The sequence below is a fragment of the Artemia sp. Qi Xiang Cuo genome, chromosome 7 (genome assembly GCF_049724085.1).
Source record: "Artemia sp. Qi Xiang Cuo chromosome 7, ASM4972408v1, whole genome shotgun sequence".
Lineage (NCBI taxonomy): Eukaryota > Metazoa > Arthropoda > Branchiopoda > Anostraca > Artemiidae > Artemia > Artemia sp. Qi Xiang Cuo.
The window spans coordinates 67185988-67209244 of record NC_142800.1 but is presented as its reverse complement, the minus strand read 5'-3'; the positions used below and the strand labels follow the sequence as shown (position 1 = coordinate 67209244).

Here is a 23257-nt window from a genome sequence, read left to right as displayed (position 1 = left end):
GTCATTTATCAAATAAACCAGTAGCTTTAAAAACTACAATTACTCGAAACTCTTATCAGACACTCTTCTTGCTACTGCACACCAGAGCCGGCAACTGACCTTAAGTTACAGACCAGAACTCAGGTCTATAAGATGTTACGATATTGGTCAACAATTTTCTTAATGTAACGTTTATGCCAACTTCAGAAGTGTAATTTTTTTTTTTTCAGTGCCCAGTTTCATGTAGAAGCCGTTTGATTCACCTTTCTTATTTTCCCAAATCAAAATACGGGATTTACGGTCATTTATCAAATAAACCAGTAGCTTTAAAAACTACAATTACTCGAAACTCTTATCAGACACTCTTCTTGCTACTGCACACCAGAGCCGGCAACTGACCTTAAGTTACAGACCAGAACTCAGGTCTATAAGATGTTATGATATTGGTCAACAATTTTCTTAATGTAACGTTTATGCCAACTTCAGAAGTTTAATTTTTTTTTTTCAGTGCCCAGTTTTGTGTAGAAGCCGTTTGATTCACCTTTCTTTTTTTCCCAAATCAAAATACGGGATTTACAGTCATTTATCAAATAAACCAGTAGCTTTAAAAACTACAATTACTCGAAACTCTTATCAGACACTCTTCTTGCTACTGCACACCAGAGCCGGCAACTGACCTTAAGTTACAGACCAGAACTCAGGTCTATAAGATGTTATGATATTGGTCAACAATTTTCTTAATGTAACGTTTATGCCAACTTCAGAAGTGTAATTTTTTTTTTCAGTGCCCAGTTTTGTGTAGAAGCCGTTTGATTCACCTTTCTTTTTTTCCCAAATCAAAATACGGGATTTACAGTCATTTATCAAATAAACCAGTAGCTTTAAAAACTACAATTACTCGAAACTCTTATCAGACACTCTTCTTGCTACTGCACACCAGAGCCGGCAACTGACCTTAAGTTACAGACCAGAACTCAGGTCTATAAGATGTTATGATATTGGTCAACAATTTTCTTAATGTAACGTTTATGCCAACTTCAGAAGTGTAATTTTTTTTTCAGTGCCCAGTTTTGTGTAGAAGCCGTTTGATTCACCTTTCTTTTTTTCCCAAATCAAAATACGGGATTTACAGTCATTTATCAAATAAACCAGTAGCTTTAAAAACTACAATTACTCGAAACTCTTATCAGACACTCTTCTTGCTACTGCACACCAGAGCCGGCAACTGACCTTAAGTTACAGACCAGAACTCAGGTCTATAAGATGTTATGATATTGGTCAACAATTTTCTTAATGTAACGTTTATGCCAACTTCAGAAGTGTAATTTTTTTTTTCAGTGCCCAGTTTTGTGTAGAAGCCGTTTGATTCACCTTTCTTTTTTTCCCAAATCAAAATACGGGATTTACGGTCATTTATCAAATAAACCAGTACTTTAAAAACTACAATTACTCGAAACTCTTATGAGACACTCTTCTTGCTACTGCACACCAGAGCCGGCAACTGACCTTAAGTTACAGACCAGAACTCAGGTCTATAAGATGTTACGATATTGGTCAACAATTTTCTTAATGTATCGTTTATGCCAACTTCAGAAGTGTAATTTTTTTTTTTCAGTGCCCAGTTTCGTGTAGAAGCCGTTTGATTCACCTTTCTTTTTTTCCCAAATCAAAATACGGGATTTACGGTCATTTATCAAATAAACCAGTAGCTTTAAAAACTACAATTACTCGAAACTCTTATCAGACACTCTTCTTGCTACTGCACACCAGAGCCGGCAACTGACCTTAAGTTACAGACCAGAACTCAGGTCTATAAGATGTTACGATATTGGTCAACAATTTTCTTAATGTAACGTTTATGCCAACTTCAGAAGCGTAATTTTTTTTTTCAGTGCCCAGTTTCATGTAGAAGCCGTTTGATTCACCTTTCTTTTTTTCCCAAATCAAAATACAGGATTTACGGTCATTTATCAAATAAACCAGTAGCTTTAAAAACTACAATTACTCGAAACTCTTATCAGACACTCTTCTTGCTACTGCACACCAGAGCCGGCAACTGACCTTAAGTTACAGACCAGAACTCATGTCTTTAAGATGTTATGATATTTGTCAACAATTTTCTTAATGTAACGTTTATGCCAACTTCAGAAGTGTAATTTTTTTTTTTCAGTGCCCAGTTTTGTGTAGAAGCCGTTTGATTCACCTTTCTTTTTTTCCCAAATCAAAATACGGGATTTACAGTCATTTATCAAATAAACCAGTAGCTTTAAAAACTACAATTACTCGAAACTCTTATCAGACACTCTTCTTGCTACTGCACACCAGAGCCGGCAACTGACCTTAAGTTACAGACCAGAACTCAGGTCTATAAGATGTTATGATATTGGTCAACAATTTTCTTAATGTAACGTTTATGCCAACTTCAGAAGTGTAATTTTTTTTTTTTCAGTGCCCAGTTTCATGTAGAAGCCGTTTGATTCACCTTTCTTATTTTCCCAAATCAAAATACGGGATTTACGGTCATTTATCAAATAAACCAGTAGCTTTAAAAACTACAATTACTCGAAACTCTTATCAGACACTCTTCTTGCTACTGCACACCAGAGCCGGCAACTGACCTTAAGTTACAGACCAGAACTCAGCTCTATAAGATTTTATGATATTGTTCAACAATTTTCTAATTGTAACGTTTATTCCAACTTCAGAAGTTTAATTTTTTTTTTTTTTAGTGCCCAGTTTTGTGTAGAAGCCGTTTTATTCACATTTCTTTTTTTCACAAAAAAAAATACGGGATTTACAGTAATTTATAAAATAAACCAGTAGCTTTAAAAACTAAAATTACTCGAAACTCTTATCAGACACTCTTCTTGCTACTGCACACCAGAGCCGGCAACTGACCTTAAGTTACAGACCAGAACTCAGGTCTATAAGATGTTATGATATTGGTCAACAATTTTCTGACTGTAACGTTTATGCCAACTTCAGAATTTTAATTTTTTTTTTTCAGTGCCCAGTTTTGTGTAGAAGCCGTTTGATTCACCTTTCTTTTTTTCCCAAATCAAAATACGGGATTTACGGTAATTTATCAAATAAACCAGTAGCTTTAAAAACTACAATTACTCGAAACTCTTATCAGACACTCTTCTTGCTACTGCACACCAGAGCCGGCAACTGACCTTAAGTTACAGACCAGAACTCAGGTCTATAAGATGTTATGATATTGGTCAACAATTTTCTTAATGTAACGTTTATGCCAACTACAGAAGTGTAATTTTTTTTTTCAGTGCCCAGTTTTGTGTAGAAGCCGTTTGATTCACCTTTCTTTTTTTCCCAAATCAAAATACGGGATTTACAGTCATTTATCAAATAAACCAGTAGCTTTAAAAACTACAATTACTCGAAACTCTTATCAGACACTCTTCTTGCTACTGCACACCAGAGCCGGCAACTGACCTTAAGTTACAGACCAGAACTCAGGTCTATAAGATGTTATGATATTGGTCAACAATTTTCTTAATGTAACGTTTATGCCAACTTCAGAAGTGTAATTTTTTTTTTTTCAGTGCCCAGTTTTGTGTAGAAGCCGTTTGATTCACCTTTCTTTTTTTCCCAAATCAAAATACGGGATTTACGGTCATTTATCAAATAAACCAGTACTTTAAAAACTACAATTACTCGAAACTCTTATGAGACACTCTTCTTGCTACTGCACACCAGAGCCGGCAACTGACCTTAAGTTACAGACCAGAACTCAGGTCTATAAGATGTTACGATATTGGTCAACAATTTTCTTAATGTATCGTTTATGCCAACTTCAGAAGTGTAATTTTTTTTTTTCAGTGCCCAGTTTCGTGTAGAAGCCGTTTGATTCACCTTTCTTTTTTTCCCAAATCAAAATACGGGATTTACGGTCATTTATCAAATAAACCAGTAGCTTTAAAAACTACAATTACTCGAAACTCTTATCAGACACTCTTCTTGCTACTGCACACCAGAGCCGGCAACTGACCTTAAGTTACAGACCAGAACTCAGGTCTATAAGATGTTACGATATTGGTCAACAATTTTCTTAATGTAACGTTTATGCCAACTTCAGAAGCGTAATTTTTTTTTTCAGTGCCCAGTTTCATGTAGAAGCCGTTTGATTCACCTTTCTTTTTTTCCCAAATCAAAATACGGGATTTACGGTCATTTATCAAATAAACCAGTAGCTTTAAAAACTACAATTACTCGAAACTCTTATCAGACACTCTTCTTGCTACTGCACACCAGAGCCGGCAACTGACCTTAAGTTACAGACCATAACTCAGGTATATAAGATTTTATTATATTGTTCAACAATTTTCTTATTGTCACGTTTATTCCAACTTCAGAAGTTTAATTTTTTTTTTTTTCATTGCCCAGTTTTGTGTAGAAGCCGTTTTATTCACATTTATTTTTTTCACAAAAAAAAATACGGGATTTACTGTAATTTATAAAATAAACCAGTAGCTTTAAAAACTACAATTACTCGAAACTCTTATCAGACACTCTTCTTGCTACTGCACACCAGAGCCGGCAACTGACCTTAAGTTACAGACCAGAACTCAGGTCTATAAGATGTTATGATATTGGTCAACAATTTTCTTAATGTAACGTTTATGCCAACTTCAGAAGTGTAATTTTTTTTTTCAGTGCCCAGTTTTGTGTAGAAGCCGTTTGATTCACCTTTCTTTTTTTCCCAAATCAAAATAAGGGATTTACAGTCATTTATCAAATAAACCAGTAGCTTTAAAAACTACAATTACTCGAAACTCTTATCAGACACTCTTCTTGCTACTGCACACCAGAGCCGGCAACTGACCTTAAGTTACAGACCAGAACTCAGGTCTATAAGATGTTATGATCTTGGTCAACAATTTTCTTAATGTAACGTTTATGCCAACTTCAGAAGTGTAATTTTTTTTTTCAGTGCCCAGTTTTGTGTAGAAGCCGTTTGATTAACCTTTCTTTTTTTCCCAAATCAAAATACGGGATTTACAGTCATTTATCAAATAAACCAGTAGCTTTAAAAACTACAATTACTCGAAACTCTTATCAGACACTCTTCTTGCTACTGCACACCAGAGCCGGCAACTGACCTTAAGTTACAGACCAGAACTCAGGTCTATAAGATGTTATGATATTGGTCAACAATTTTCTTAATGTAACGTTTATGCCAACTTCAGAAGTGTAATTTTTTTTTTTTCAGTGCCCAGTTTTGTGTAGAAGCCGTTTGATTCACCTTTCTTTTTTTCCCAAATCAAAATACGGGATTTACGGTCATTTATCAAATAAACCAGTACTTTAAAAACTACAATTACTCGAAACTCTTATGAGACACTCTTCTTGCTACTGCACACCAGAGCCGGCAACTGACCTTAAGTTACAGACCAGAACTCAGGTCTATAAGATGTTACGATATTGGTCAACAATTTTCTTAATGTATCGTTTATGCCAACTTCAGAAGTGTAATTTTTTTTTTTCAGTGCCCAGTTTCGTGTAGAAGCCGTTTGATTCACCTTTCTTTTTTTCCAAAATCAAAATACGGGATTTACGGTCATTTATAAAATAAACCAGTAGCTTTAAAAACTACAATTACTCGAAACTCTTATCAGACACTCTTCTTGCTACTGCACACCAGAGCCGGCAACTGACCTTAAGTTACAGACCAGAACTCAGGTCTATAAGATGTTACGATATTGGTCAACAATTTTCTTAATGTAACGTTTATGCCAACTTCAGAAGCGTAATTTTTTTTTTCAGTGCCCAGTTTCATGTAGAAGCCGTTTGATTCACCTTTCTTTTTTTCCCAAATCAAAATACGGGATTTACGGTCATTTATCAAATAAACCAGTAGCTTTAAAAACTACAATTACTCGAAACTCTTATCAGACACTCTTCTTGCTACTGCACACAAGAGCCGGCAACTGACCTTAAGTTACAGACCAGAACTCAGGTCTATAAGATGTTATGATTTTGGTCAACAATTTTCTTAATGTAACGTTTATGCCAACTTCAGAAGTGTAATTTTTTTTTTTCAGTGCCCAGTTTTGTGTAGAAGCCGTTTGATTCACCTTTCTTTTTTTCCCAAATCAAAATACGGGATTTACAGTCATTTATCAAATAAACCAGTAGCTTTAAAAACTACAATTACTCGAAACTCTTATCAGACACTCTTCTTGCTACTGCACACCAGAGCCGGCAACTGACCTTAAGTTACAGACCAGAACTCAGGTCTATAAGATGTTTTGATATTGGTCAACAATTTTCTTAATGTAACGTTTATGCCAACTTCAGAAGTGTAATTTTTTTTTTTCAGTGCCCAGTTTTGTGTAGAAGCCGTTTGATTCACCTTTCTTTTTTTCCCAAATAAAAATACGGGATTTACGGTCATTTATCAAATAAACCAGTAGCTTTAAAAACTACAATTACTCGAAACTCTTATCAGACACTCTTCTTGCTACTGCACACCAGAGCCGGCAACTGACCTTAAGTTACAGACCAGAACTCAGGTCTATAAGATGTTATGATATTGGTCAACAATTTTCTTAATGTAACGTTTATGCCAACTTCAGCAGTGTAATTTTTTTTTTCAGTGTCCAGTTTTGTGTAGAAGCCGTTTGATTCACCTTTCTTTTTTTCCCAAATCAAAATACGGGATTTACAGTCATTTATCAAATAAACCAGTAGCTTTAAAAACTACAATTACTCGAAACTCTTATCAGACACTCTTCTTGCTACTGCACACCAGAGCCGGCAACTGACCTTAAGTTACAGACCAGAACTCAGGTCTATAAGATGTTATGATATTGGTCAACAATTTTCTTAATGTAACGTTTATGCCAACTTCAGAAGTGTAATTTTTTTTTTCAGTGCCCAGTTTTGTGTAGAAGCCGTTTGATTCACCTTTCTTTTTTTCCCAAATCAAAATACGGGATTTACAGTCATTTATCAAATAAACCAGTAGCTTTAAAAACTACAATTACTCGAAACTCTTATCAGACACTCTTCTTGCTACTGCACACCAGAGCCGGCAACTGACCTTAAGTTACAGACCAGAACTCAGGTCTATAAGATGTTACGATATTGGTCAACAATTTTCTTAATGTAACGTTTATGCCACCTTCAGAAGTTTAATTTTTTTTTTTCGGTATCCAGTTTCGTGTAGAAGCCGTTTTATTTTTTAATATAAGACAATATTCAGCGGTTCGGACAGAAAGCTTCAATGAACCGATACACAAAATATATGCGCGATAGAATAAAACCAACTATATTTTTCCATTTAGACAACCAAAACCTAAAGGTTTTTGACTATTTTTTCTTGATGTGGGGCAACCAAACAATGGTATACCCTCATTAAAGTAAATGCTCGTTTCAAGTACATTTGTTGTTCGTTGCTCAAGTAAATGTTTCCTTCCTTCTTTGGATTTTTCATCTACTATTTTGTTCTCGCTTTGAATTTTTATCTTATTTTCGTCAAACCTTGACAGTCAAGTTTTCATACAAACCTGTATTATCAAAACATCCTAGGCAATTAAGCTATTTATTCCTTTTGAAAATAAAAAACAACCCCCCCCCCCCACCACCTAAAAGGAAAGGAATTATGGGAGCAACAAATAATTCTAGAAGTAGACATAAAATTAGTACAAGAATACGAGAAAGACTTTTGTTCCGACTTCCTTTCGGAATTCCTCATTACAATTTATTCACTGGGTGAACTTGAATATCATCTGATGTCATTCAAATTCAAAATTCGAAAAAATTTCATTTAAATTAGGTAATTATTTAGAAAAACACAAGCGTGATTGTAAACAGTAGCTAGCACTGAATTTTTTTTTTTTTTTTCTTTTCTCTTATTGCAAGATTCACCCAAAGATTACAGCACGAATGTAGTTGGTGTAAAAATAATTGCTTCAAAATAAATTTGTTCTAAAATACCGATATGACCAAAGTTATTCCACAGTGGGATACTGCTTTTGAATCCCCGCCTCAAAACTTCCCTCTATTTCTTCTACTGTTATCTAGTTGGTGATGTTTTTACTTGATATATAGGCATACATTTTAGTGCCAACATTCTCTTGGAATTCCTGATTACACTTTGTTCACTGGGCAAATTAGCGCGACATCCACCTCATCCCCACAATGAGGTCAATGAGTCGTAATCTAAAATGCCATATTTACTCACTAGATTGGTTGGATAATCTAGTTGGAATATGGTTAAGTGGCCCAGAATTAATTTATTAAGAAGAAACTTTATACACTGGCGCCACAAGCAATATAGTGGTCCTTGATCGAGCTAAAAATAAGTGGCATGAACGGCATTAAAATCGAATGAAGGGTTACTAGATGGCATTCGCCAGTTTCTTTTGGATACCCACTCAAATTGTTAGTCGCAGGAGCTTCGACCCAGGGCTTGTTGCTGCTGCTGCAGAAGCTACCTCTACCCACGATAACGCCGAATTTTCTCCTAAGGAGATTAAATCGGCAGTGAGTAAACTGAAAAACAATGGAGCAGCTGCCACCTGTGGCATTGCTACAGAGCTACTTACTACGGGCGGCCCTGCAATGATATTTTGGCTGCAGAAGGTTTCAGCGTAATCTGGCGTACTGAAGTTATGCCGTCAGACTGGAAGAAAGGACTCATCGTGCCAGTGTGTAAGTGCAAGGGTAGCAAGACGGATTGCAGCAACTACCATGGTATCACCCTACTCTCTGTTCCTGGAAAGCTGTTTGCAATGTTCCTGTTGGAACGTACAATAAGTTTCCTATATGCTTTGCGCCGCCCCCAGCAAGCCGGATTCATGCCAGGAAGATCGATCACTGAACAGATTCATACGGTCAGACAGATCGTTGAGAAGACACTGGAATTCAACAAAAAAGCTTACATAGCTTTCATTGACTTTCGTTCTGCCTTTGACACTGTTGACAGGCAGTCCCTTTGGCTAATCTTGAAAGTTGCGGGCCTATCAACAAAGATAGTCTGCCTCTTTAAAGAACTCTACAGCAGCACAGAAAGCGCCGTCCTTATTAACGGGAAGCTTTCTTCTTCCTTCCCGATTAAAAAAGGTTTATTTCAAGGTTGCGCTGCTGCACCTGAGCTATTTAACTGCGTCATCGACCACATTTTGAACAGGACACACCGTGCACACTCCTTTTGCAGACGTTCTGCTGGGAGGACTTTGTCTGATGTAGACTCTGCTGACTATGTAGCCATCCTTAGCAAAAATTTCGACCGACTTAAGTCTGCACTCGAGACGCTCACCTCCACTGCCTCCATAGTTGGGCTACAAATCAACTGGAAGAAAACGAAGATCATGCCCAACTAGACACCTGCCTTGAGTTGAAGGCTTCAAATGGTATGACAAGATCCTCAACAATAAGATCCTGAGGACCTTCAAGTTAGTAAACCTCTCCACCCAAATAGAAGCTCGTTCTCTAAGATGGTACGATCACTTAATCTACCTCCCACCAACTACCCCTGCAAGGATTATATCAGAATTTCATCCCTCGATTGACTCGAAACGTCGTCGAGGGAGGCCTCACACCAGATGGGCCGATATTATAAATCAACCCCTCCCCAACCACGAAATTGACCCTAATGAGGCCTCATTACTCGCCCTTGACAGGGCTACTTGGAAAAAACTTAAAGCGCTGTCGAGCAGTTCCCTCTACGCTGGCGACCCTGCTGAGCACAAGCGTTAAGTCAAGCAAGTCAAGCAGCAAAGTGGCGATGAGTCTCTCTTACAGAATCAGAGGATCTAACATCAGATTACTTTAAGATTAAGTCAAATTTTGATTCCTAAATTAAAAAACTATCTTAGAGGGAATATTTCCTTTTGACGAAGATACATTCTCTCTATAACACTTTTTTCTCTATTCCGTACCTTATGAAGAAGTGTATTTCTGGTTGCATTTGTCAGATTCTGAGGAATAATGACCTTCAGATTTCACCTCCATGCCAACAACAAAATTGTACATGGAGCAATAAATTTTTATTGCCCACAGAATAAGCTGGTGCAGTCAAGAGAACTACGATCATGCGAATAGTCCCAAATTGGACAAAACCGCCAAAAATCAACACAAAAAAAACTTTTAGGATCTTCTATTTACATTGAACTTTTACATTATTGCCATTTACATTTATATTTTCCAAATTTTCTTTTTTTCGTAGAATCATGTTATCAGACTATTTAGGCCGCACAATAGATTTAGTAAATTTTAATCGTGTGTGAACATGATTTAAATTTTTCCATTTTTTAACATTTTGATTGCTTGAAGCTACTACTGCTTCTAATAGTAACAACTTCTTGCAGTGCCAAGCCGAACAAGGCCAATACAACTAGGCAAATTTCTCCTTCATCCCAATCTGTTCAAAGCTTCACTTTTTATTCCCACTCATTAAGTTCCAATTCCTTTTAAATCCTTAATTGTGACCTCTTCCCACCCCATTCCCGCCCAAGATGGATGGCTGAAAATTGTCATTCTTGGATATCTATCGTCCTTGATCCGTAAAACTTGACCTAGCCATCTCAACCTTTTTTCATTATATCCCTAAAAACTGATATTGCACCACGTTCTTCGTGCAGCTTATTATGTAATATTAGGTTCCTAATTATCCAAAAATAATTCATTTGGAAAATATGTAGCAGGTCTTACGCAAATGTATCCATTTCCCTACATCTTTATCAAGGGCTCTTGGATCATCTGAATAATCTAAGTGTAGGAGAATTTCGCCTTCTCATTCGATACCATGCTCTTTACTGTGATCCTTAGGACAAAGTCTATCTTTACTGTCCATTTTACTGTGTTCCTTAGGATAAAGTCTATCAAATGATCCATATAAACAGAAATACACACTTCTATGCTAAAGTCCTGCTTCCACACCAAGCCAAATACTAACCTCACTTCTTACCTTGACCGCAGCAAAACAACTCCAGTGCATAGTATTATGACTTTAATGTACTTATTTAGTATCATTGTTGCAGCGATAACAGCAAACTAGTAGAGAACGAACCACAGCCCATAGTAACCAAAAATAAAATACAGGGACAGGACCGTCCCTAAAGCTTTTTCATCAGCTGAGTGAAATGTCTGTTCATAATCTGAAAGCTCAGGACTAAGGGATGTGATGATTCAGAATCATCACATTTATTTATCTAAGCGTGTCTCATTTCGTGGTCTTCGTGGTTTAAGCATGTCTATTTATCTAAGCGTATCTCACTTCGTGGTCTTCGTGGTCTCATTTATTTATTTAAGCGTGTCTCATTTCGTGGTCTAAGCATGTCTATTTATCTAAGCATGTCTGACTTCGTGGTCTTATTTATTTATTTAAGCGTGTCTCATTTCGTGGTCTAAGCATGTCTATTTATCTAAGCGTGTCTCACTTCGTGGTCTTCATGATCTCATTTATTTATTTAAGCGTGTCTCATTTCGTGGTCTTCGTGGTCTAAGCATGTCTATTTATCTAAGCATGTCTCACTTCGTGGTCTCATTTATTTATTTAAGCGTGTCTCATTTCGTGGTCTTCGTGGTCTAAGCATGTCTATTTATCTAAGCGTGTCTCACTTCGTGGTCTTCATGGTCTCATTTATTTATTTAAGCGTGTCTCATTTCGTGGTCTTCGTGGTCTAAGCATGTCTATTTATCTAGATGTCTCATTTCGTTGTCATTCGTGGTCTCATTTATCTAAGCGTGAAAGTGTGGTCCAAGCATCCTCTTGTGTAGCGAAAACTACATTGCTCTTCTCTTAGAAGTTTATCTAGAGGAATTCTTCGTTAAATTTACAGTATCGTCATAAGTAATTTGCTTCCTTCAGAAATGAATCCTCGGATGACCCCGGATAATCAAGCAAGGGGATAATCCACCGGCACTATTCTTTTTAATTATTTTGATTTAATTTATCATCTATTTTATTTTTCTATTATAAAATTATTAAAATTACATTTAATCTATTATTCAATTATATTTATCAAAAAATATTCTATTGCAAAAGGCTTAGGGGGACGGTTAGCGTCGTCTGTTGAGCAGCATGCAAGTGATGGTGATTTTACTCAGTTTTTGCCTGAAAGTAGTGACGTTTCTATGTACTTGCGACCGGTTACTGAAAAAGAATTGTGTGATGTGGTAAAAGGTATACGAAACAGTGCATCCGGGTCAGACTTTATTTCAACAAAGGTTTTCAAGTCAATTTTTCCTGTGATATCGCAACAAATTTTGTACCTGATTAATGCTAGTTTTCAATGTGGTATATATCCGGAGTGTCTTAAAAGTGCCAGAGTAATACCTTTATTTAAAAGGGGTGATAGGAAAAATGTGAATCATTATCGACCGATATCCCTCCTTTCTGTTATATCTAGGGTAGTAGAAAAAAATTATTAATTCTAGAGTATCGGAGTTTTTGGAGAATATTTCCTTTTTCTATTCTAATCAGTTCGATTTTCGTAAGGGTTTTCTACTGAACAGGCAGTTTTATTTTCGACAACGTTTGTGCATAATGCTTTGGACCAAGGTTTTAAGGTGGCTTCTATTTTTTAGATATTATTAAAGCGTTCGATTCCGTTGCCCATGAAATTTTAATTATAAATCTAGAAAATTGTGGAATTAGAGGAAATGCGTTGAAGTTATTTGAAAATTTTTTGAGAGGTAGGACCCAGTGCGTTGAAATTTCTAATGTGAGGCCTGGTTAAAAATTGGTTGATTATGGTGTTCCACGGGGTTCTGTTTTAGGTCCGCTTTTATTCTTGGTTTATATTAACGACTTACGATTTTCTGTTTTGGATTTGTTAGATAGTGCACATTCTAATTGTAGGGTGATTATTCCTAGTTTTGCAGATGATACCGATTTTACTGCCGCTGCAAAGACTGAATCTGATTTAACAGAGATAATGAGAAGAGGTATGTTAGGTATAGATAAGTAGATGAGAGTGAATAAGCTTTTGTTAAACCATAGCAAATCAGGTTTTATTATGTATGGTAGATCATCAAATTTTTACCCTTGGGTTGTTGATTTGCAAATGGAGAAATATGTAATTAAGCGTACAAATACTATACAATACCTTGGTATTATTGTGGATGAATGCCTTAGTTTTAAAAATAATGTTTCTTTTATTAGTAGTAAGATTGCAAGAAATGTTGGAATGATGAGAAAGTTAAAAAATATTTTCCAGGATTCTGTTTTGAGATTGATTTATTTTTCGTTAGTTCACTCGTATTTAGTATATTGCTTGAGTATATGGTCTAGCAAATTTTCAGTGCATTTGCAGCAGTTACGTGTGATATAAAATATGGCACTGCGAGTGTTGTCCGGAGATAATCGGAGAACCTCGGTGAGATTCCAATATGTACAGTTAAATATTATCCCTGTGTCAGGTCTTGGAAAATTTTACCATGGGTTATTTATGTTTAAATATTTTTCTAATTTGGTTCCAAAGTATTTTTTAAATTTACTTATTTCTGGTGATGATGTACACAATTATCCTACTCGTCATGCTAGAGATATACGGAGACCTCAAGTTACTAGTACTAGATCGCTATTTTCAATACGTCATGTGGGGCCAGTTGTCTGGAATAATTTGCCTGTTTCTTTAAAAAGGTCAGCGAATCTATGTGAATTCCGTCGGGACCTTAAAACCCTTTGTTTCCATAGGTATGAATTTGTATGAATTTATTTAAAGGGTGGTATAGTCGAGTCACTCTCAGGTTTGCCCGGAACCCGTTTTTCCTTTTTTTTTTTTTTTTTTTTTTTTTTTTTTATTATTATTTATGGGTTGGGGGGGGGAAGTTTTGGAGTATGTGAAGTATTGATTTTTGGTTATTGCGACCAGGAGCCGAGTGAATGTAAGATTTTAATTTTTTCTTCTTTTTCTTTCTTTCTTCTTTTTTTTTTTTTTTATCTTCTTTATCTTAGTATGTTATTATAAGTGTTAATTTTAAGATGGTAAATACTTCCGAACAAGCGTTAGCTTATGGAAGGTCATTTGTTTTTTTTCTGTTGTGTTGTTTTTGGAATAAACCCTTATCTTATCTTAAAAAATGTACAGCAATATGGGGCAAAATTTACGTTTTTCTTTTTGGCTAGTAGTACTTAATACTCAGCACTATATATGTGGAATTCTAATACCGGAATGTAATAGCGCACTTATTTTACGCTTTATGTCCCCTACAAAATCCTGCATCATTTAAAGTTAAAAATCTCTAATCTACAAGATTCCGATAATATTGGCAGCACTTTCATTGTCTCTGAAATTTCGCGGTTTCCACAAAAGGAAATTGGGTTCTACAGACTGGGTCCTATATTGGCAGCTACAGTGATGACTGTGGCCAAATATGGTTCTAAAGCATGGGCGCTCTGAAAAGCGAATGAAGATTTATTGGATATTTTCCAGAGAAATTGTCTACGGATTATTCTGGGTACTCGGCTGACTGACCGTATTTCAAAACAGTAAGCTGTACGAAAACTGTGGTTCAATCCCACTTTCTAGGGTTATAATGAGGGAAAGGTTGAGATGGCTAAGGCACGTTCTGCGGATAAAGGATAACAGATTGGCGAAGATTGTCCGTTTTGGCCAATCGTCTAGGGCTAAACGGAAAGCAGGTAGTCCACGGTTGGGGTGGGAGGATCTAATAAAGAAAGATTTAATGGAAATGAAAACTTCCTGGGCGGGTGTAAAAAGGCTTTGAATAGATTGGGATGGAAGAAAAAATGCGCAGCTGTGTTCGCCTCAGGCGGCTTGGTGCTACGGTGAGCTGTTAGTAGTAATAGTAGAATGTATCAGAAAAAATACAGAAGATGACAAATTCCTTAGGCAGGGCTGTATCCAGGGGGGGGGGGATTGACCTTGAATGCGCCTTTGTACTTAAATATGGTGCAGGATTACCCACGACGGCTCTCAACTCCTTGAGAATTTCAAAGATGATAGAGAAACCCTAGATGACAAGTCAAAACTGGTTTAGAAACTAAGCTACTTTTGAATGAAATAAAGGAGAAAAAAAACAATAACAGAAAGCGGTTTAGCAGATAATTGTTTTGCAGAAAAAGCGAAAAGAAGATTTTAAATACCTCAGGTACAAAGTAGGATTACCAAGATTACTTCCACCTTCCTCAGTTATTTCAATGATAATAGTAAATCCTTTAAGATATGTCGAAACAAGCGTGGCAAACTGAGCTACTTTTGCTAACGGGGTGAAATCAGCCAACTCTCGGATTTCCAAGGTTTTAAGAAGTGATGAAAGCCTTTCGGAACAAAATCTATAAGAAAAAAAGACATAAATCTGTAGATGTAAATCTATAAAAAAAAATAAAGGCTGAGATATCTGTTTTTTTTTAACAAAAAACATAACGAATTTTTCACACATTTTTTTTTAACACAAATATATGGAAAAAATAATTTTGAAAAATAATTCTATCCAGTAGGTAGGCCAAGAGTATATATACAAGAAAGACAAGGCCAAGATTTTAAAATCGAAAAAGAAATATATTGTACAGTAAAAAAGGGGACAAAAGAGGAAAGACGATACTACCTGCAAGTTTGAAATGAGAAGAAAAGTAAACTTTTTCTATAATTTACAAAAAGACAAAATATATAAACAAGTACAACATAGATAATAAATATGAATAAATATGTAAAACAGGGATATAGCCAATATTCTAGAATCTAAGAGACGAATGGGACCGTAACAAAAGAAACATCAGGAAGGGGGGGGAGAGGATAGTAGCTTCCAGAGTGACTTAAAAAGAGATAAAATTCTCTTATGGAGATAGATGTGTCTACATATAGGTACAAAATATACAAGAAAGACATACTGATATTTTAAAATTTTACAAAGAAATGAATAGTACCGAAAAAAAAAAGAAACATCAGGCAGTCAGAGGACAGTAGCTGCTATAGCGATTTAAGGAGAATAACTTTTTCCGAAGAAAATCAATAAAGGGGACAAACTCGATCTATAAGTCTATCTATAGAAATACAATGTATAAATATAAATAGTTACTAGAATAAGCTTAGAGCTAAGAAGCAAAAGTAACGAATATAGAACAAATAGTATAGAAGCATAGAGTAGCATGGAGTACGTAGTAAATACGTAGAGTATAGAGCATATACTATTCAAAGCAAACAGTGTAGAACAAAGTATAGAAGCAAAAGCTACAGTATAGAAATTACAGAAAGCCAAGATGAAATTCACTGAAACGACGTTTCTGGAACTAATCAAAGTATGTATTATCTTCACACAAATAGATAATTCAAATGGTTTACCAAATGAAAATTAGGAAGCAAAAGATTAATTTAGGCCAGTCTTTTAGTTTGTAAATGATTCAACTATTGTACATAACATTTTACAATACATGTACAATACTTAACTATTGTACATTCGGTGCGGAGCTTTGTGTGCGTAAGAGGTGATCGCTGTATCATTTCAAGGCGCTGGCTGGCTATTGTTTATTTTGGCATTGTTTGAAAGTAGGCCCCTCTTGTTTTTTACTCTCTGAAGAACGGGGCCCCTACGAGAAAGTTTTCGTTTTGTGGATTTTTAGAGGAGATTTATCAAATATGCAAGAATTTATTGTTAGTAAAAGGAATTTAAGTATGAAATCTCATACAAAGGATTGTTTTGATCAGAAGCATTAAGAGCTTATGCGGTGGATGGCTAGTCTGGGACAAGGAATTGATGCTCTCCGCCAGGAAAATTCCCAATTACGGCAGGAAAATTGCGTTTTGAAATCAGAGTTAATCAATATAAAAAAGTCGTGCCTGCAATCGGAGCTTGCATCTAAAAGACAGAATCTTCTACTTCACGGTATTCCCGTTGTGTCTAGGCAAACTGGTGTTCCCGAGCTTTTGACTGATATCGGGTTAGCAAATGCTGACACTATTCCATTTGTGAAGTGCTATCGTTTGAACAGTAATAGACAGAAAGGGGCTTCAATTAGGTCTTCTGCTAGGAATAAGATTGAGCCTATTATAGTCACGCTGACAAGCATTACTGACAAGGACGATTTTATGTAGAACTGTGGAAAGCTAAAAAGATCTCGTAAGAGTATCATTTGCGATTTACCCTGAGACCTAGCACGTCGCCGTAAAGAACTTTTAGCGTACGGATATAGTCTACACACTTCTGCTATTCCGTCAGTGAAGGTGGCCGAAACCAGAGTTATGTCAAAAGGGATTAACATTTGGCTTGAAGCTAAGAAAAATTCGAAAGCTAACAACTGGTCGCGTGTAGAGGATACTTGTTTTGATCCGTTTAAGGTCTCTGTTAGTGCGCCTAACGCGGTCATCCCTTCACGTGTGAATGAGGAATAATTTTTGGTGGTTTATTTCATTTTGTTTTTTAAAAAGGTTTCTTCTTTAATTTTTTTTTTTTTTTTTTTTTTTTTGTATAATTATATTTTAATTGCCATATTTTTTATAATATGTTTGTGGTCCTGCGTGTGTGTGGATCTTCCGGATGATTCCATCGATGATCCCTTTTACTCTTTTTTTGTTCTTCTTTTATTTCTTTTTTTTGTCTCTCCATTGCTCCCTACTTCGGATTCAGTTGTTTTGGGTTTACTTTTGTTTTTCAGTTTCATGTGTGCACAAAAATAAGTTCAGCGTTACTTCTACATAGATGCCATAGCTCTGCTGTGATGTCGATAACCTTTGGTCTGGTGAGTTTGGTCGCGGAGCGGATATACCATCCACCGTAAGTAAAATGATTAATTCTTTTGGTGACCAGGGTGATGTCAATTCTTTGGGAGGAAGTTTTGTTGAGTTACAAAATAATCCTTTAGATATAGAAAGTATAATTAATAATTTAGTTGGAAGTAGAAATAGGAATTATAATAATCCTAAATCGGTTATTGAAAGTAAATATGTTTCGCAATTAAATGGTTCTGCCTCTTCTAAACAAGATGGTATTTTCCCTGTGCTTCACCTAAACATTCAGGGACTTTGCTCCTCTTTTGATGAGCTGAAACGGATCGTCAGTGGTGGAACTCCGGATGTTATTGGATTATGTGAAACTTTCCTGGATTCAAAAAAGGATATGCTTTTAGATATCCAAAGATTTAGGATTGAGAGGATGAACCGGAAACAGATGGCGAAAGATGGCCTCGCCCTGTATATTGCCGATCATCTTGTATATAATATCCGAAGTGATTTGAGTAGAATTGAGGAAGGAATCTTTGAATCCCTTTTTATTGAGATTAAGTCAGGTTGTAAGGATTTAGTTGTCGGTTTGGTTTACAGATCCCCTAGTGGATCTATTCCTTCGTTTGTGAAAAGTCTGGAAGAGGTTTTGGACTTAGTCCAAAAGCATCCTTGCGAACTAATTCTTATGGGGGATTTCAACCTTAACCTGCTGGATCAAAATTCTGCTTCGGCTGCAGATTTTTTGTCAATGATGCTTTCTGCGGGAACTCTACCTTCAGTTTGAATACCAACCCGAGTTACTGAGATGCATGCATCACTTATTGATAACATTTTTTCGTCACTAGATATCTTAGATAATTCGGTGATGGTTAGTGATATTTCTGATCATTTTCCTGCTATTTCACGATATAGGACTGCTGATCGATCGCAGCGTAAAGCTTCGCCATCTAATCTCCCATTTTTCCGTTTTGGTGTCAGTGAGATCAGTCTACTTAAATCTCGTTTGACTGATCAGCCATGGGATAGTTTGGATTCTGAATCAGATTTGAACCGCTCTTTTGATTTCTTTTATGATTCAGTAAAAGAAGGTATCCTAGAAGTTTGCCACCAGAATCCAGCGCCTCATACCTCGATAAGGATAGTACTGCTGAATCCGTGGATGACTCCAGGTCTCCATAAAAGCTGGAAAAGGAAAGATTATCTGTGGAAGCTATACAAGGCTTCGTCATCTACTTCTTATCATTAGCAGTTCAATGCTTATAAGAGTATATTTAATTCTCTGTGTCGGAAGGCCAAGTCTCAGTATTGTCATAGGAACTTTTCCGAGTGTGGAAAAGATATTGGGAAGACATGAAAAGTTATTAATCCTTTACTTAGACCAACTCCACCTCCGCCCTTGGTTCCATCAATGTTATTAGTCGATGGTCAAATTGTCCAAGGAGAAGAAAATGTTCAGCTAGAGCTTACGTCTTATTTTGCTAATATAGGAAAGACGACTGCTTCCACTGTGAGCTTTACAACTCCTCGCTGCAATTTCAGAGCCTACCTTGAACCTCTATGTTTAAAGTCAATGGTCTTTAACCTTGTTTCTGAGTTTGAGGTAACTCGGATCGTAAACGCCCTTAAAGGCTAATCGTCTTCAGGGCCAGACAGAATTCCTACAAGGGTTATCAGTGCCGTTCTGCCCGCTATTCTATCACCATTGACTAAGCTTGTCAATCTGTCTTTCGAGAAAGGAATTTTCCCTGAATCACTCAAGCGAGCTAAGGTTATAGTGCTGTATAAAGGTGGGTCCCGGAGTGATCCCGCTAATTATAGGCCAATTTCTCTTCTATCTGTTTTCAGCAAAATTTTTGAGAAGGCTATGCTATCCAGGCTTCATAGTTTTCTGGATGTCAAAAAATTTTTCCATGATTTCCAGTTCGGATTCCGAGCAAATCACTCTACAGAGCATGCTTGCTTATCTCTCTTGAATTTCATTCATTCGGCAATAGATTTTGGTCTTATCCCGGCAGCTTTATTTTTGGATGTTCGTAAAGCTTTTGATTCTTTGACTTATCAGATTCTTCTTTGGAATCTATCGCATATTGTTATAAAATCAAATGCTTTCTATTGGTTTGAATCATATCTTTCTGGGAGATTATATCGATGTACCTACTTTTCTGGAACCCTTCTGGAGTAGAATATGGCGTCCCACAGGGATTTGTTCTTGGCCCCTTTTATTTCTTATTTACATCGATGATATGATTTCAGTAGCCAAAAACACCCGTCCTCTAGTCCGCTGCACTCTTGGTCACTCGGATGTCTCTTCGTGTCCCAATGCTAAATGCTACTTCTAATGAAGATCACCTCGTTGCTTTTGCTGACGACAGCACTTTTGGGACTCTAGGGAAGATGGAATGTGATATCAGGTCTAACCTGGTGGCAATATTCGAGAGAGTAGTTTCATGGTTTGATGCGAATACTTGGCCTTGAATGTTGCCAAGTCACATTTTCTTATTTTTTCTCGAATTGGTGTAGCTTTCCCTCAACTGACAGAGCTTCAGGTGTCACAAGGCTCCTTGTGTAGACCAAAGAATTAGTTGGTCCGGTTTCTTGGTATCCTGCTTGATGAGAACCTTTCGTTTAGACACCAAATAGCCATGATTAGGGTTAAGGTCTCACGGAGTTTGGGTGTCATTCGAAAACTTAAACACACCTTTCCTGGATCTATTCTGAAGCTTTTTTTTCTGCCTTGTCCAGTCATATGTCTCTTATTGCCCAATAGTATGGATGTCTACTTTTCCTTCTACACTGCGGTCGCTTTCTGTCATGTATAACAAAGCACGGCGTCTGGTTATGGACACCAAACGTTCTTCACCAAGACCGCTTCTAAATCTACAGTCTAGTCTATGTTTTTTTTTTTTTTTTTTTTTTTTTTTTTTTTTTTTTTTTATGTCGAGTTGATGTCCTCTGAATGTTTAGTTTTTTTATATGGTGGTATTCTCTGGGCTATGACTCCCAGGCCTCAGGTATGGTCTCTTTTTAATTTTATATGTTGTTTGGCGATTGATTTCTTTTTTATGGTTGTTTGGATATATTGTGGTTTTCTTTCTCATTCCCCCTTGTATCCCTGGCCATGGAGCCTTTCGAGGGGGATTAGGAGTGTTGTGATTGGATTGTGTATGTATTGTGGAATAAAAACTCTGAACTCTGAACAAACATTGTGGGTTTAATAGGGCATGTTGATTTGTATATTTTAACATTCTTGCACTAAACAAGCTCCCCTTTTTGGGCCTTTCTTTGTAGTTGTGTTAGTGTGATTGCTTTATGGTAATTCTTGAATAAACAAATGAAATAGAAAGCAACCTCTAATACTTATTTAGCAAGCAGCATTTTATTCAATAAACAATGAACAACATTGAAGAAAAAGGACCTCAGAGGTTTTCTGTCAATAACGACTAAGTTTTCTGAGTTATTTTATTTGTCAATAAATCTACAACAAAATCAACTACAACATAATCTCCCCCGTAAGACTCCATGGCCAGGAACAAAAATCCAGAATCCAGTCACCCACCTGAACAATCCCCTAAATCACAAGCTTAAGACTAAATCACAAGGAGGGAGGTAGCGAATGATTCAACCGACTCAATTAAACATTCAACCCTTCAACCTTAACGATTCAACCTCAACAAATCCCTAAATCACAAGGAGGGAGATAGCGAATGATTCAACCAACTCAACTAAACATTCAACCCTTCAACCTTAACAAGTCAAACCATTCAACCCCAACAAACCCCTAAATCACAAGGAGGGAGGTAGCGAATGATTCAACCGACTAAATTAAACATTCAACCCGTCAACCTTAACAATTCAAACCATTCATCCTTAACAAACCATTCAACCTTAAGAATCCACTAAATCACAAGGAGGGAGGTAGCAAATAATTGATCCGACTCAATTAAACATTCAACCCTTCAACCTTAACAATTCAAACCTTTCATCCTTCAAACCATTCAACCTTAACAATCCCCTAAATCACAAGGAAGGAAGTAGCGAATGATTCAACCAACTCAGTTAAACCTTCAACCCTTCAACCTTAACAATTCAAAACAGTCAACCTTAACAAACCATTTTCAACCATTCAACCTTAACAATCCCCTAAATCACAAGGAGGGAGGTAGCGAATGATTCAACCGACTCAATTAAACCTTCAACCCTTCAACCTTAACAATTAAAACCATTCAACCTTAACAATCCCCTAAATCACAAGGAAGGAAGTAGCGAATGATTTAACCAACTCAATTAAAACTTCAACCCTTCAACCTTAACAATTCAAAACAGGCAACCTTAACAAACCATTTTCAACCATTCAACCTTAACAATCACCTAAATCACAAGGAAGGAAGTAGCGAATGATTCAACCAACTCAATTAAACCTACAACCCTTCAGCCTTAACAATTCAAAACAGTCAACCTAAACAAACCATTTTCAACCATTCAACCTTAACAATCCCCTAAATCACAAGGAAGGAAGTAGCGAATGATTCAACCAACTCAATTAAACCTTCAACCCTTCAACCTTAACAATTCAAAACAGTCAACCTTAACAAACCATTTTCAACCATTCAACCTTAACAATCCCCTAAATCACAAGGAAGGAAGTAGCGAATGATTCAACCAACTCACTTAAACCTTCAACCCTTCAACCTTAACAATTCAAAACAGTCAACCTTAACAAACCATTTTCAACCATTCAACCTTAACAATCCCCTAAATCACAAGGAAGGACGTAGCGAATGATTCAACCAACTCAATTAAACCTTCAACCCTTCAACCTTAACAATTCAAAACAGGCAACCTTAACAAACCATTTTCAACCATTCAACCTTAACAATCCCCTAAATCACAAGGAAGGAAGTAGCGAATGATTCAACCAACTCAATTAAACCTTCAACCCTTCAGCCTTAACAATTCAAAACAGTCAACCTTAACAAACCATTTTCAACCATTCAAACTTAACAATCCCCTAAATCACAAGGAGGAGGTAGCGAATGATTCAACCGACTCAATTAAACATTCAACCCAGTCCAAAGACATCAACTCCAGGGAAAAGGGGAGAAAACTTATTTCAAACAAACTTAATCAAACGAGTGACATCCTCGTGCAGATTCTATGAACGTGTTCCATATAATATTGCAACTGTCAGAGGGTTGAAGTCAGGCCACATTTATGGAGTATGAGGAATCTGTAAAAGTGGAAGTGCAGAAATAATATGTCTATTGATCAGAACTAAAAGGTACATCACTACATAGGAAAGCAGGAAGATGGCCATGACACTTTAAAAAAGTGAAAGAAGTACAGGATAGAAAACAAAAAGATTTCAAATCAAGCAAGGGTTTAAGTAAGGAACGGTCTGTACCTGCTTAATCATGAAGCTTTGAAAGTGGCCTCAACAAGGGGAAAGTTGATGTCCAAATAACAGAACAATATGAACCTAAGACTGAACTAGGCTGCAGGACAGGATTCTAAGAATTGACCCTCGAAATAAATGTCTGAGGTTTTTTAAGACCCCGAGGCTCCTGGAGACTTTCATTTTGGTTGGGTCACTGTGGTGTTCAGAAGAAATATTTTCATCAAGCAAGATG

At 36.6% G+C, this 23257-nt stretch overlaps 1 protein-coding gene across 1 annotated transcript in view; it reads right to left on the bottom strand.

Moving 5' to 3' along the window:
- The window catches only part of Xpd (general transcription and DNA repair factor IIH helicase subunit Xpd), an 89008-nt gene that overhangs the window by 28320 nt on the left and 37431 nt on the right, over nt 1–23257 (bottom strand). Inside the window, exon 9 of the mRNA XM_089092518.1 lies at nt 15059–15247. Within this exon, the coding sequence (XP_088948644.1) occupies nt 15059–15247 (189 nt within the window). The remainder of the gene's footprint in view (nt 1–15058; nt 15248–23257) is intronic.